At 36.6% G+C, this 16,612-nt stretch overlaps 1 protein-coding gene across 1 annotated transcript in view; it reads left to right on the top strand.

Moving 5' to 3' along the window:
* LOC127413523 (MAM domain-containing glycosylphosphatidylinositol anchor protein 1-like) overlaps nucleotides 1–16,612 on the top strand; it is a 272,396-nt gene that overhangs the window by 136,351 nt on the left and 119,433 nt on the right. Inside the window, exons 5-6 of the mRNA XM_051650732.1 lie at nucleotides 15,286–15,482; nucleotides 16,462–16,594. Of these exons, the coding sequence (XP_051506692.1) occupies nucleotides 15,286–15,482; nucleotides 16,462–16,594 (330 nt within the window). The remainder of the gene's footprint in view (nucleotides 1–15,285; nucleotides 15,483–16,461; nucleotides 16,595–16,612) is intronic.

Genomic DNA, 16,612 nt, shown 5'->3' with positions numbered 1-16,612 from the left:
CAGGAGATCAGCAGTTACAGAAATATTCAAACCAGCCCATCTGGCACCAACAATTGTGACATGGTCCAAATTACTGAGATCACATTTTTTCCCCATTCTGATGGTTGATGTGAACATTAACTGAGGATCCTGACCTGTATCTGCATGATTTTATGCACCGCACTGCTGCCACACGATTGGCTGATTAGATAATCGCAAGGGAATGAAGTAAGGGGGCGCTCATCAATAAAAGGTTGAGAACCACTTGACTAGTTGGTGAATTTAAATTTAGAATAAAATATATTCCAAATAATGAATCACTAATTTAGAATGAAAATTATGTTAAATGTTAACATATTTTGATGGAATGATTTTCATCATATCATATTTTACCACTACCCAGTTCTAAATGTAATAAAGGTCTATTCCCTAATGCACACACTCAGCCACTGTGACTCAATGGAGTAAAAATACAACAGAAATAAAAAGCATCTGTGTGAGACACCGTTAAAATCTGGCTGAATGTTCACATGTTCTTTTTCTATCTGAAATGTGCTTTTATCATTGAGTCCTATATGCTTTTTCCATTCTCTGTGAAGGTTATTTTTGTACACTAGACCACCAAGTGAAGACCAGCTTGACCTTTTCCCTGGCTTTTGTTAACTGAGGAAAAATAGTAAAAAATAAAACGATGAAGAAGAAAAAAAAAGCGAATGAATTGGCACTTGGACCACCAGTAGGGTGTAGTCTGGCCCGCTCACTCTGTTAATCACTCCTCCACCTGTTTGATATTTCAATATCCGTCTCCAAATATCAGGAAACAGAAAGGTTGAGGTCTGTCAGAGCTGTCCATAGCTGTGCTTCAATCGTTCACTGTATAAACATGCTGGATTATGTCTAGACTGCGTCGCCCACTCGTCCTCTGTGCACATTATGCTGGGAATCTGTTTGACAGGCAGTCTGTTTTCCCTGTATAACAAATATATGTTATCCAATATAACATACTGAGAATGTTTTTATTTTTTTTTAAACAAAGATGGTGTGACTGTTCAGTTTAGTGATGAACCATCGTAAATTTGTGGCATTTCTTTTTAAAGGATTTTTTTTTTTTTTTTTTTTTTTTTATGCATGCGTTGGACAGCTTGTATCATGGTTAGAATCTAAATTTAAAGGAATATTCTGGGTTCAATACAAGTTAAGCTCAGTTGATAGCATTTGTGGCATAATGTTGATTACCACAAAAAATAATTTCGACTCATTCCTCCTTTTCTTTAAAAAAAGCAATAATTTAGGTTTCAGAGACACACTTACAATGGAAGTGAATGGGTACAATTTTTAAAGGGTTTAAAGTTAGAAATGTGAAGCTTATAATATTATAAAAGCACTTACATTAATTCTTCTGTTAAAACTAGTCTGTTATATGAGCTGTAAAGTTACCATCTTTTTTTTTTTTTTTTACAGTAATTTTTGGGTTTACGTTATTACGTTGTCCTGGCAACGAAGTTGTAAAATTAGATATAACTTTACACAGGAAAGGTTAGTAAGCGATTTTATCACACTAAAATCATGTTAACATGCATATTGTATAAGTCTTGTGGCTATATTTTTGCATATTTTTACATTTACGGATTGGCCCCATTCACATCCATTGTAAGTGCCTCACTGTAACCACAATTTTTGCTTTTTTATAACATGGGAAGAGTCAAACTAATGTTTTTTTTTTTTTTTTATTTTTTTTTGCTATACTGATTCAGTTGGCTTATTGCTTTCTATAAAGCAGCGGCAACTGCACTATGGTAAAAGACACCAATGTCCAATTTATTATTAATAATTATCCAAATTAGGAATTATTTTGCTAAATAATATAGTTCATATTTCTAACTGTAGGCTGTTTGCCAATATGGCCAATAGGGTTGAAGTCAGAAGTTTGCATACATCTTAGCCAAATACATTTAAACTCAGTTTTTCATAATTCCTGACATTTAATCATAGAAAACATTCCCTGTCTTAGGTCAGTTAGGATCACTACTTTATTTAAAAAATTTGAAATGTCAGAATAATAGTAGAGAGAATGATATATTTCAGCTTTTATTTCTTTCATCATATTCCCAGTGGGTCAGAAGTTTACATACACTTTGTTAGTATTTTTTAGCATTGCCTTTAAATTGTTTAACTTGGGTCAAACATTTTGGTTAGCCTTCCGCAAGCTTCTCACAAGATGTTGCTGGAATTTTGGCCCATTCCTCCAGACAGAACTGGTGTAACTGAGTCAGGTTTGTAGGCCTCCTTGCTTACACACGCTTTTTCAGTTCTGTCCACAAATCGGATTGCGGTCAGGGCTTTGTGATGGCCACTCCAATACCTTGACTTTGTTGTCCTTAAGGTATACATGGGGTAATTGTCCATTTGGAAGACCCATTTGCGAACGAGCTTTAACTTCCTGGCCGATGTCTTGAGATGTTGCTTCAATATATCCACATAATTTTCCATCCTCATGATGCCATCTATTTTGTGAAGTACACCAGTCCCTTTTGCTGCAAAGCACCCCCACAACATGATGCTGCCACCCCCATGCTTCACGGTTGGGATGGTGTTCTTCGACTTGCAAGACTCACCCTTTTTCCTCCAAACATAACGATGGTCATTATGGCCAAACAGTTCAAATTTGGTTTCATTAGACCAGAGGACATTTCTCCAAAAAGTAAGATCTTTGTCCCCATGTGTACTTGCAAACTGTAGTCTGGCTTTTTTATGGCGGTTCTGGAGCAGTAGTTTCTTCCTTGCTGAGCAGCCTTTCAGCTTATTGTTTGTACAGATGAACGTGGTACCTTCAGGTGTTTGGAAATTGCTCCCAGGGATGAAACAAACATGTGGATGTCCACAGTTTTTTTTTTCTGAGGTCTTGGCTGATTACTTTTGATTTTCCCATGATGTCAAGCAAAGAGGCACTGAGTTTGAAGGTAGGCCTTAAAATACATCCACAGGTACAACTCCAATTTAGTACACCTCCTATCAGAAGCTAATTGTCTAAAGGCTTTACATCATTTTCTGGAATTTTCCAAGCTGCTTAAAGGCACAGTTAACTTTATGTAAACTTCTGACCCACTGGAATTGTAATATAGTCAATTAGAAGTGAAACAATCTGTCTGTAAATAATTGTTGGAAAAATTACTTGTGTCATGCACAAAGTAGATGTCCTAAATGACTTGCCAAAACTATAGTTTGCTAATATGAAATCTGTGGAGTGGTTAAAAAATTAGTTGACTTCAACCTAAATGTATGTAAACTTGTGACTTCAACTGTACGTACTGAGGAAGAGAGTGAGAAAAATGAGGTGAGTTGAGTATTTTAAAGAGGCCTGTACATTTTCGGATATAATGAAAAAGAAATATCTCATTCTCAAGCTTTTTGCAACTATAGAAATGTGTGAAAATATATAGAGGGAAATGAAAGCCCCCCCCCAAAAAGAGTGACAACAGCAGAGAACAACAATGAATTCCCTGTCTAACGCCGCCTCTATGTTTGGAGCAAAGCCTGTAGTTGTAAAAGAAAAGCTGCCTCCAGGAAAATCACTAAATAAAGTGAAAGGTGGGAAAAGATAATATAAAGGACTCTTACAATGAAAGAGGGGCTCTATATCAAGTTAATCCACAAATGCTTACATTGCATATCATGCCTGCGTGTGTGTGTGTGTGTGTGTGTGCAATAAACTGACTATTTTATGAAAGGTTAAACAAACAGAAGAGCGATAGTCCCCGTGCCGTGGCCTTGTGTTCCAGAGAGCCCAAGAGGGCAGGAAGTGATGGGCACTCATGCTGGGCACGCGCTTCACCGAGGGACCCCCTGGGGCTCTATTGATCTGTAGATGTTAAGCCATCACCTCCCACACACTCACAGATATTTGCGTCTCAGTCTGTGCCAGAGAGACGTATTAGAGTCATGAGATTTCTAAAGCAGCTTGTTTGAATGTTCCATCTGATAGACAGTTTATTCCTGCAGGGCTTCGTGCTGCGGCCGTTCTCCACCCTAAACACACACATACAGTTGAAATCAAAACTGACCCTGTTTACTTTCTTAATGAATGTTACTGGTCTTATTGTGCATGATTCAAATGTGCTTTTTACTGGATACATGGTTGGGCAGAGTACTTAAATGAATAGTTTACCCAAAATGAAAACTCTCTCATCATTTACTCACCCTCGTGCCATCCCAAATGTGTATGACTTTCTTTATTCTGAAGAACACTAATGAAGCATTTTAGAGAGAATAATAAAAAAAAAATCTTAGCTCTGTAGGTCCATTCATTGCAAATAAATGGTGGCCAGAACTTCGAAGCTCTAAAAAGCACATACAGGCAGCATAAAAGTAATCCATACGACTCCAGTGGTTAAATCGATGTCTTCAGAAGCAATATGATAAGTATGGGTGAGAAACAGATCAATGTTTAAGTCTTTTTTACTATAAATTCTCAGTAGATGGTGGTATGAATGAAGAATGTGAGTTGCCAAAAACAAAAGAAGAACTCTTAGGAGAGAAGAGAGCACTTAGGAGGGTTGGTGAAAGTGGACATTTATATTAAAAAAAGGACCTAAATACTGATCTGTTTCTCACCAACACTTATCATATCACTTCTGAAGACATGGATTTAAACACTGGAGTCATATGGATTACTTTTATTCAGTTTGCATATGAAATTGAATAAAAGTCATTGTTGTTTTAGTGCCTCTAGTGTTAATTTCACACGGAAACTGCCATTTTGCAAAAATGTAGGTATAATAACATGCTTCTATGAGACCAGGTTTGTAACATCCTGTTTTAATGGGCAATTCTTAATATTATGGAAGTAAAATGGGTTGTGAATGGTGTTTTATTTAATGTAGATCGATTCTTACTGCTGATATACAGAATGGTTTCATAAATTCTTTGATACCTTGAAAATGAAAAAAAAAAAAAAATTTCTCTAATGTCATTTATTTGTTAAAATACTATATCCTATTCCAGTTTAATGTGCAGACACAACTATGAAAAAGCCTTTTAATGATTAACTTCCTGATGAGTGTAAACAGTGTGGCATTGTGGTATTTTCAACATTGCTCTGTATGTTTGAGCAGTCCAACACTTCAACTGGCTCAACCAATGGCACAAGTTTAGTGCAGGACTACCTATTTGACTGACCAGTGGCAATTGGTTTCTGGAAAAACTGTTTGGAAACAATCATCTTTTTTGCAATTCTGTTTAGTGGTGCTTTTGACACCAGATAAAATTAATTAAACATAGGTAAATATAGGTAAAGGGGTAGTTAATTTAAAAATGAAAATTCTGTCTTAATTTACTCTTCTTTCGTAGAACACAAAAGGACATGTTAGGCAGAATGACAGCCTCAGTTGCCGTTCACTTTAATTGTATGTAATAAAGACAGCCTGATCTCATGAAATTTACATGAACATGACAACATTAATGCAATTCAAAATTTACGTGCTGCAGTTTTCCAGTGAAATATCCAGATGGGGGCACCAAAAGCGAGTTCAATGGTATCGTATACAGATGAGGTTTTAAGGTGAATTTTAGGGTACGTTTACACGATAACGATGTACTAAAAACGGAAAAGTTTTTCCTTTGCGTTTTTGAAAGGTTTCGCATACAGACGACAACGTTTTCAAAACGATCCCCTTTCACACGGATCCGCAAAAACGACTAAAAAGGCCGTATTATGCATGCTAGGCCAGTAGTTGGTGATGTCACTTTGTAAAGAAACACTACTCGCCTGCGCACATAAGCATTCTTCCACAGAGCGGTGAATACAAACAATGAAGATGGCGATCGCTGGTCGTAGTAGTGATGCAGTAAATCTACGCTTTGCTGGAGAAGCATCAATAAACTCAAAATCTCGAGCAGCACAAACACAGTCCTGTAGTCCGCCATTGTAGTTTTGAATGTCTCGCGCGTTGTTTTGAAGTACCCGCGCGCATGCCTATAGACCGATCTCTCAAGATTATTCAATAAACTCTGCTCATTTTTACCATCACTTCGTCTCCTGCCTTCTTCTGTATTCCCCCTGATGACTCTTGGGTTGGTAGGAGAGTAAGTTAACATAAGCTGTTGATGTTGACTGGTTTTGGATATCAGACAGAACTCTGATATATGGATATCTTCTGACGGAGAGAGAGGTCTTGTGTACACTGGATCTAACATGCATTTTCACTGCCTCATGTTTTCATATTCTAAGCATATCATTGAATACTGTACATGGCATCACATCTCTGTCTATAGGCTATATACATAAGCGGTGGGTGAATGAATTGCAAGGTAAAGGTACATCAAATAAAATTAAGTAAATAAATATATAACATTTAAAATACAAATACATTTTTCCCATCTGAATCCATACATTAATTTCAAGATTTTCAAATTGCAGGTTCTGCATACTGTACAATGTTCACACTCCATACAAAACACTCCAAATGAATAAACTGTTGATTATTGTTATTTGCACAGACACCAGTATTCATATTGATAATTATACATCTCAAATTGACGCCCATCAATCCATCATTCTTTATATAACACGTAATACGCGTGCGCATGACATCATCATTTTCACAAATTCGCATTTTTGTATGTTTACACGGAGACGATAACGGCATCGTTTTCAAAAGTTTGCATTTTCAGGCCCCAAAACAGCCAAAATGCATAAAAAGTTTTCCATTTTTAGTTGAAAACGTTGTTGTGTAAACGGCCCCTTAGATAAATATACCTAACTAACCTAAAACTTTTGCCTGAACCTAACCAATAGTGTTTTAAAATATAAATGATGTTTTAAAATATAAATGAGATGTTAAAAAAGACATCCTTACCTAATCCGTGCCTAAACCTAACCAATAGTGTTTTAAAATGCAGAAGCGAAATGAAAAATATAATTTTCTGAAGCAACCACGTAATTTCTTGCTGCTTCTGACTGTCGTGTCAGCTTGAGCTCATGGCTAGTCTTGACCCGCGCTTCTCCGACTCTACTGCACAAGCTATTCATGTTGGAATAAGTGTACATATCTAGGTGGGTCTATAATACAAGCATTAAAGTTTATCGTTTTTAAAAGATGCGTTAGAGTAAAAGTGTGTTGATATCATAAAATAGCATGGTCTGTGTAATAGAGAGAAGAAAAAAAAAGTATTTATAAAGTCATAACAAGCCACTAAAGTCATGATTTGAGTGAAAGTGAATAAAACACACAGTTGTTGTAGCACCACTAGTTTTCATTTCCCCTGGAAACTGCAGGGAATTGTACCTGGAGACACGTATTATAAGTTTTGCAAAAATGTATATAGAGTCACGTTTCCACTATGAGACCAGGTTGCATAAAGATGCAGTGAAAGTGAATGGTGACTGAGACTAACATCCTTTTTTTGTGTTTCATGGGAGAAAAAAAGGTTTGGAACAGACCTGAGGGTGAGTAAATGATGACATAATTTTCCCTTTGTGTGAAATCCTTTTAATTATTTATCTGTGGTCAATTGAAGTGGTTACACAACCCAAAAATACTTTCAAAAATCTACATTCTCCTCTAAGACACTGTTAGTCTTTGCTTTAGGAACTTCAATTCCTCTCACAGCCAGTTTATAATCGATCACAAAACACTTTGTTCATTTTAATGGAAAACTCCCATTCCTCAACCCAACAAATATGTTTCTATTGCTTGCCAACTTATGGTTAGTGAGTGCTGATGTGACTTTGCAGTTCGATATCATGTAGGCTAAAGACAGGATGATTCATTACATAATTAAATTACCCACAAGCTATCATCTAATTAAAGATCACACAATGTTTCTTTAATAATTGGTTGATGATGTAAATTTAGAGCATTTCTTGTTAATAAATGCAAATCAATACAGTATCTGTCAATAATCAATGAGATGACCGGGGTTATTTTGAATAAATAGAGGTGCTGTATTGCCTCTGGCTGCTTACTGATTAACTCATTTGAATAGCTAACCAGGTTACCATCCTCATGAAGTGTATCTCCAGTTCATCGTAAAGTGTTATGGCAACATTTATGCAGTTATATATCAAGTAGCCTCAGCTTCAGATGGCACACCCATGGATGCCCAAGTCTCCATGATATTCTCAATTTTAGATTTGTATCAGATCACTCCTTTAATGCAATTCAGATGGCTGATTTACTACTTAGTATTTGGGGTTTGTTTAAATCCCTAAACCCAAGTATGAGCAATGGTCATTTTTATGCTTGCCTTAGCAAACACCACTTGATGGCTAGATAGCAGTAATTGAAATGTACAATCCTACTGTGAAACATCTTAAACATCTGATTCATCTTTCTCAAGCCAACATTTTTCCCCGTGCTGTTCTCTTCCCAAAAATGTTCTGGCTGTAATGGAATGTAATGTTAAACGAAGCATTAATCACATGTTGTACATACATTGACATCCTATATGCCCATGAGATTTGTGGATATGGCTTGCATTATGTTATTGGGTGTCTAAATATTCCCAGACAAGTCGATAGCTCGTCCAGTAAGAAAAATGGCAGGGCGACCAATATCTTGCTAGAGGAAAAAAAAAATTAAAACAAGACAAACTTCTAACAGCAGCCATTACTCTGGGAGGCCAATTAAAAAACAGGATCAGTGTACAACGCCATCTGTAGCCACCAGCTAGGAGTGTGTATGTGTGTTTCGTTTGTATTTATGTGTGTCATAGTCCCTAGAAAATCTAGGGCAATTAACTGAACAGCCAGAGCACAAGCAATTATATCAAATCCCTCTGTGCCTCTCCTCTGGAATTCTTTTCCTGTTATGTGGTGGCGACCCAGGAAGTGCTTAGTTGGTTTGTGACCCCCTCACCCAGTGGACTTCTGGTCTCTGAGCTTTACCTGTTTTTTTTTTTTTTTTTTTTTTTTATTAAAACAGCACCCTAGTTCAAAGCACTTCCAAGAAGTGGTGTTAAGCCAATGGGTTTGACTAAATATCTCATTTCCTGCTGCGGGGCAGAAACTAGGAAGGACCAAGTGTAATTAGCCGATATGAGGAAGAAGAGGCTGCAGGTGTGTGGAGAGTCGGGGAGTTTTTGATCAGTCTGTGCCTGAACTACATTTTCAAGACCGGGGTGTTTATTAAAATAGTCTGAAACCACTGATTGTTTGGCCAATTTAATTGGAGTTTCTTATAGTAAACGAAAAACCACAATTAGCTCTCTGTAATAACTAATTTGTTTCTCTAAGACAGCATTAGATGACATGGAGAGCAAATGGGGACTTTAACTTAAGTGTCATGCTGCACAGATTTTTCTTTTCAGAAGAGATCTCAACAATGTTTCAAACTGTGCTCAGATTTGCCAAAATACCAAAGTCTGCAATCAAAAGACTGAGGGTTTAAAGGAATGTTCCAGGTACAGCAAGTTAAGCTCAATCGACAGCATTTGTGGAATAAAGTTGATTACCAAACAAAAAACAAAACAAGCTCCTGACCCATATCTACATGATTTTATGCACTGCACTGCTGACACACACAATTGGCTGATTAGATAATCGCATGGATGATTGTTGGTGCCAGATGGGCTAATTTGAGTATTTCTGTAACTGCTGATCTCCTGGGATTTTCACACACTAGAATTTCACAGTCTCTAGAATTTACTCAGAATGGTGCCAAAAACAAAAAACATCCAGTGAGTGGCAGTTCTGTGGACAGAAATGGCTTGTTAATGAGAGAGGTCAATGGAGAATGGCCAGATTGGTTTGAACTGACAAAGTCTACGGTAACTCGGATAACTGCTCTGTACAATTGTGGTAAGAAGAATATCATCTCAGAATGCTATTCTGAGATGCGGGTTGGCGCTGTTTTGACACAATATTAGGCAGGTGGTTTTAATGTTGTGGCTGATCGGTATATATATACACACACACACACACACACACACACACAATAAACAGTATACAGATTCTAGGCAAAGGGTGACTACTTTGAAGATGCTAAAATATAACACAGTTTTGATTTATTTTGGATTTTGTTTAGTCACAACATAATCCCATAGTTCCATTTATGTTATTCCATAGTTTTGCTGACTTTACTATTATTCTAAAATGTAAAATAATAATAATAATAATAATAATAATAATAATAAAGAATGAGTAAGTGTTTCAAAGCTATTGACCGGTAGTGTGTGTGTGTGTGTGTGTGTGTGTGTGTGTTATATATATAATATACAGGGTTGGGAGGGTTACTTTTTAAATGTATTCCACTACAGATTGCAGAATACATGCTATAAAATGTAATTTGTAACGTATTCCGTTAGATTACTCAAGGTCAGTAACGTATGCAAAATACTTTGGATTACTTCTTCAGCACTGGTAGATTTTTTCACTTGTTTTGACTATAAAAACTCTGCCAGTACAGTAAGACAAAATACACATGTTAAAAATACATTCTCTGAAAAACCTAAATATCTTATGCAGTGTTGTTTCTAAAACAAGATAAATCTAATTGCTCTTGTTTTAAGGATTTTGAAATATTTTTACAGGAAAACAATACAAAAATGATTATCAAGAATATGATATTTGCCCTAATATCAAAGGTCTTACTAGGAAAAAAAAAAAAATATGATCCAACGTTAATGATGATCACTAGAGGTAAACATAATGTTTTAATATGATTTTAGTGTGAAAGTTAGTTAGAAGTCACTTACTAACATTATCTGTGTAAATCTGTATCCAGTAATACAACTTCACTGGCATGAACACAGATAGATTTTATCACACTAAAGTCATGTCAGCACAAATAGTGTTAACATCTTGCGGCTATACTTTTGAAACGTGTGTATTTTAATGTTTATGGACTGGCCCATTCACTTCTATTTTAAGTGCCGCACTGTAACCCCAATGTTTGCTTCTTTTTTTAAATAAACACATGACGAGTTGAAAATATTTTCTGTGGTAATCATCATTATGCCACAAATGCTGTCGATTGAGCTTAACTTGTATTGAACCCAGAACCCAGAATTGAATCTTCCTCATCAAATTCTTCCAAGACCAAACTATCAGACCCATCCACAATCATTTTTATAGCACTATTATTTTACATTCAGTCAACAATTGTTCCAATTGTGTCTATTTTTATTTCTCCCAAACAGACACAAAATTGTCCTCTGGGTAGTGGAGACTTTTGAACTTCTAGACAATCTTGCATATACATTCAGTATTCTGTGTATAACATTTGTGAATAACCACCATAAAACACAGTTCTATGCCTAACCATATGTTTACAACTATCATTGATGAGTTTACCACACCTTTGATACCATTTGCTTTTAACTGCCTTCCTTGAAAGAGTATTAATTGTGCAATAAGTTAAAGTATATTAAGAAAGTATTGACTTGTGCACATATTGCACATTGACCTTTGATCTTTTTGAACCCTAGAGTTGCCCCTGTGGGATGTCAGCTGTCAGATACTGTGAACCATCTTTTATTGAGTAAGGGAATATCAGTTGTCCACCACTTCAGGCTCTACTTATTTATTATTTACTAAAGAGAATTTAGTAACAAATCTGGTCATTTAAAGAGGGTCATATCATACATTTTTTATTACTTAAAATTTTACCCTGAGGGCCAATTATTATGTTAGTAAAGTTTTTGCCATCATAATTAGTTTATCATGACTTTATAGTAAGGCTGTGCAGTGAAGCCATTATCTGGTATTTGTATCTGTATCTGTTCATATGACAAAATTATCTGTATCTGTCTCTGAAATAAAAATAATAAATTAAATGCCCATTTTTAAATGTTACTCTTACATTTATAGTTTCTATTAATAAAATATGCCTTGTATATGCCTTTTCATAATAATAGCCAAATAATAATAATAATAATAATAATAATAATAATAATAATAATAATACCCTGTGATGGACTGCCCACCTGTCCAGGGTGTTTCCCTGCCTTCGACCCGAGACAGCAGGGATAGGTTCCAGCACTACCCGTGACCCTGCACAGGACAAGCAGCTATAGAAGATGGATGGATAATTATTATTATTACTATTATTGGCCCAATAGCCCAATTATTATTTAAAAAATATTTTATTTTTTTCTTACCACATGATGCTGAATTTGTAGGCTACATGAACTGTGGAATATGTTGATAATTGTGATTTCTCCTGGTATTTCTGATATTAATATCTGCATGAAACAGAATTTTCATTTGTCTGTGCATGTATAACAACATTATTCTGGAGGCAGGAGGTGTCAATCAAAATGTGAAATGTTAAGCACAAATTTTGCAGTGAATAATAAATACAAATTCAAACATTAAACGAAATGAAAATAAAATCAATAAAGCCTACAAACAGGTGAACGTCCCGTAAATCTAGGACACCATTATTTGGTTAAAGAATAATAATAGTAATAATGATTATTATTATTTTAATAATAATATTACATTTATGTAGCACTTTTCCAGTTTAAGAACACTTAACATTCTCATATTTAGCACTGTTATTTAATATTTAGCTTTAGATTCTTCATTTACATAAGGAGGAATATTCCTAATAGATGAAAATTCTATGGAGCATTTAAACCTTTTGTGGAGCATTTTTTTTTTATTTTTTTTTTGGGAATAAAGTCTCAACCAGATAATAACCTTAATCACTGATGTGGACATAAATGTGGTCAACTTTAAGAGACGGCTAGACGAAGTCATCACTTCAGGTCAGGAATGTAACATCGCGCTCAGGTTTAGGCTATACTGTAAATGAATACATGGGAATCACATGTGAATTGTGTGATACATTAGCATAGACATTTCAAGTATATATATATATATATATATATATATGATGTTGTATCTTAGTTAATATTACACTTGACAAGCTCCAGGTGCGTACAATTAACAGAGACCGCAAACTGAGTCGAGGCTGCGCCCATCCGATCTGAAATCACAACGTGCGCATTTTCATTCATAAGGTTTACACTTTAGAAATATGGGCTGCACAGATTCATAAATTCTTTGTCATTTTGGATATGTTTATTTAGAATGTCGCTTTATCCTTATGCTTCTTGGATAATCAGTCATATGAATATTTTTTATATTTTTTGAATGAATCCGTTATTCGTTTTGAAGTCATTATTCGTGCTTTTCTGAATAAGGTATTCGGCTTCGGGCACATCCCTACTTTATAGTATGTAAAGTTTCTTTCTTTCTTTCTTTCTTTCTTTCTTTCTTTTACGCTGTGTTCTTACACATTATGCAAATAGTCTTGCAATCCTAGCAGTGGTGATACAATGCAAAAGCATGCATTATAAAAATAAAGGACACACACACCTGATCTAACTCTGTTCTTGTAGAGGCACTGGCAGAGTGTGTGGTCAGTGAACAGTGACAAGGCAAATGATGGTACTGGTTTTTAAATGAGCTAAAGAGAAAATGAAAGGGAAATCTTATAAAGAAAACCTTTGCTGTGCATTCTGGGTCATGCATATGTGCTCATTATATCCAAATGTTCTGCTCATGCTCGTGTGATGCTCCATTTCAGGCAAAGTGAAGTGTTAAATAATGCACGAGATGCTGGTAGGATCAAACGCAATGCATGCCTCTGTTTGCGCTCCTATGTATGCAGACGTGTGTGTGCGTGTGAGAGAGAGTTGGTGGGTTAAAGTAAGTGGAATATAGCTAAAATAATATATCTCAATATGTTCCAGACTTTTTACTGTATTCAATGTATATCTTGATATTTATGTAATTGCATTGAAACACCGTAGAGGGGTTAATTTATTTTCAGGGTCATTGTGATGTGGCTTAATGCGCTCCCTGGATTAATCTCCATGGAAATAGCAGGGAATTCCTTACGGATCAGCATTTTTTGGTTTCATATTGCAACTAAATGTACTCAGGCCTTGTAAACTGATGCTTACAGCTATTTCAGAAGCTAAAAAGAAAGTGATTTAAATGTGCTCTCAGTCTCTCTCTCTCTCTCTCTCTCTCTCTCTCTCTCTCTCTCTCTCACACACACACACACACACACACACACACACACACACACACACACACATGTTGGTGCGGCTATCCTTATGAGGACTCTCCATACACATAATGATTTTTATACTGTACAAATCCAGACTAATTCCACATTACCCAAGACACAGACCAATACCAGACCCCTAAGACAGACCCGGACCAATTCCAGACCACCTCAGACCCAGACTAATACCAGACCTCCCAAGACACAGACCTATTCTAGACTACCTAAGACCTAGACCAATACCACACCCTCTAAGACACAAATACAGACCAATTCCAGATCTCCAAGACATAGACCAGTATTAGACCCCCCAAGAGAGATCCAGACCAATGCCATACCTCCTATGACAGACCCGGACTAATAATAGTCCCCCTAAGACTAATTTAGACCATTTCCAAACCCCGACCCAGACCAATTCCAAACCACCTAAGACACAGACCAGTACCAGGCTCCCAAAGACACAGACCAATACCAGACCCCCTAAGACAAATCCAGACCAATACCAGACTCCCTAAGACAAATCCAGACCAATTCCAGACCCCCTAAGACAGATCCAGACCAATTTCAGACCCCCTTAGACACAGGCCCATAACAAACCCCTAAGACCCAGTCCCAGACCAATAACAGATCCCCTAAGTCACAGACCCACAACAATTTTAGACACTTCAAGACACAGATCAATACCAGATCCCTAAGACAGACCCAGACCAATGCCAGACCCCATTAGGCAGACCCAGACCAACACAAGACCCCTTAAAACAGAGACCCAGTCCAATTCCAGACCCCCCAAGACAGACCCTGACCAATACCAGACAACCTTAGACAGATTCAGACCAATGCCAAACCCCCTAAGAGAGACAAATACCAGACTGCCTATGATATAAATCTAACCAAAACCAGACCCCTTGATGCCCAAATCCAGACCAAGGATCTTGGTCCAAGATCTGTTTTAATGAACTGAAATCTGAAAAAGCTGAATTTATCACAATATTCTTTTCAAACACTGAGTCTCTTTGCACAGGGGCTGGTAGCCAGTAATGGAATTCTCTTGTGAATTCTCTGTAATGGTGAAGATAGTGTGCTAAGCACTGGTTAAGGTAATGAACACATTTAGTGCAGTTGAAAAAGACTGTATACTTTAAAACCCAAGAGCCAGACCAAAAGACCACAAGACCAAGACTCTAAATCCATGGGTTCAGAGACTGTACCTTTAAGATTACCCCATTAAAAAGATTACATTTTCATAATCTAAATTAATTCTCTTTTTCTCTGTGTGTGTGTGTTTCAGATCTGGATAAGCCCGTGCTCACAGTGCACCAGACGGTGGGTGATGTACGAGGGAACTACTATCTGGAGAAAACAGTGTTTTTACGCTGTACGGTGAACTCCAATCCTCCTGCGCGCTTTATCTGGAAACGGGGAAATAGACAGATAGAACAAAGCAAAGACAACGGGGTGGACATCTACGAGCCTCTGTATACACAGGTAAGTCACACAAACAAAACTTGGCCTGGGAGTCGATCGGACAAATTATAAATTCTTTGATTCTGAGGTGTTGGGAATTGAGAGTCGACTCCACTTCTCAAAGATGTTGCTAGACTGTGTGCTTAAAAAGAGCAGACCTAGATTTATTTTTAATAAAAAAGATCTCTTATCATTCATACTATTAATGAAAATAGTGTAATTTAACTTCATGGCTCTGTGGCATTACCAAAACATTGCTCTGTTTGTTTGAGAATTACAACCAGCCCGACACAACATCATTGGCTCAATGGCTAGAGTTTAGGGTGGGACTATCTGTTTGGTCGATTGGGGGAGGTTCTAGAATCCTGTTTGAAACCAGTGATAATTTTTGCAGTTCCGTTTAGTGACACTAGTTGTGCACACACTTCAGCTTCTTTTACAGTTCATAATCATTTCAGATAACCACAGAAAACCTGCTGGTCTTGCAAAATCACAGAAACATTTCCTCAATAAATCAGTTATCCATCAGTGATGAATTCATAATCTGAGCACTTATTATTAAAGAGTGGTTTGAATAAGGTGGGATGTGTGGAGATTGATGGCTTTGCTATTAATAATGAGGATTATTCATTCCCCCTATGGACAAGAGTTGTAGGAATTGTAGGAACTCTCTCTCTCTCTCTCTCTCTCTCTCTCTCTCTCTCTCTCTCTCTCTCTCATACACAATGCCTCAAACATTTATAGAAATGAAGCTATATGTTGGTCCCTTTATTTCTGTAGTTGTTATGGTCCTGTGGGGGAAAATGTTACGTCATATTTTTAAAAAATTAAGTTCATCAGACATCTTCACTAATTAAATAATAATAAAAAAAAATTAAAAAAAAAATAAATACAAAAAATACAAAAGTACAAATTGCACTACTTCTAGAGAATGATCATTTTTTAAAATGTTTCCTGCATGTTATGTTTATCATGCAAATATGTGTGTGTTTGTTTGCAGGGTGAGACAAAGGTGCTGAAACTGAAAAATCTTCGTCCTCAGGATTTTGCTAATTACACCTGTCAGGTGTCCGTACGGAATGTGTGTGATATTCCAGACAGCTCCGTCACCTTTCGACTCACCAACGCAACAAGTGAGTTCTTCACCACTA

The sequence above is a fragment of the Myxocyprinus asiaticus genome, chromosome 23, assembly GCF_019703515.2.
Source record: "Myxocyprinus asiaticus isolate MX2 ecotype Aquarium Trade chromosome 23, UBuf_Myxa_2, whole genome shotgun sequence".
NCBI classification, from domain to species: Eukaryota; Metazoa; Chordata; class Actinopteri; order Cypriniformes; family Catostomidae; genus Myxocyprinus; species Myxocyprinus asiaticus.
This window is presented reverse-complemented; position numbering and strand designations above follow the sequence as displayed.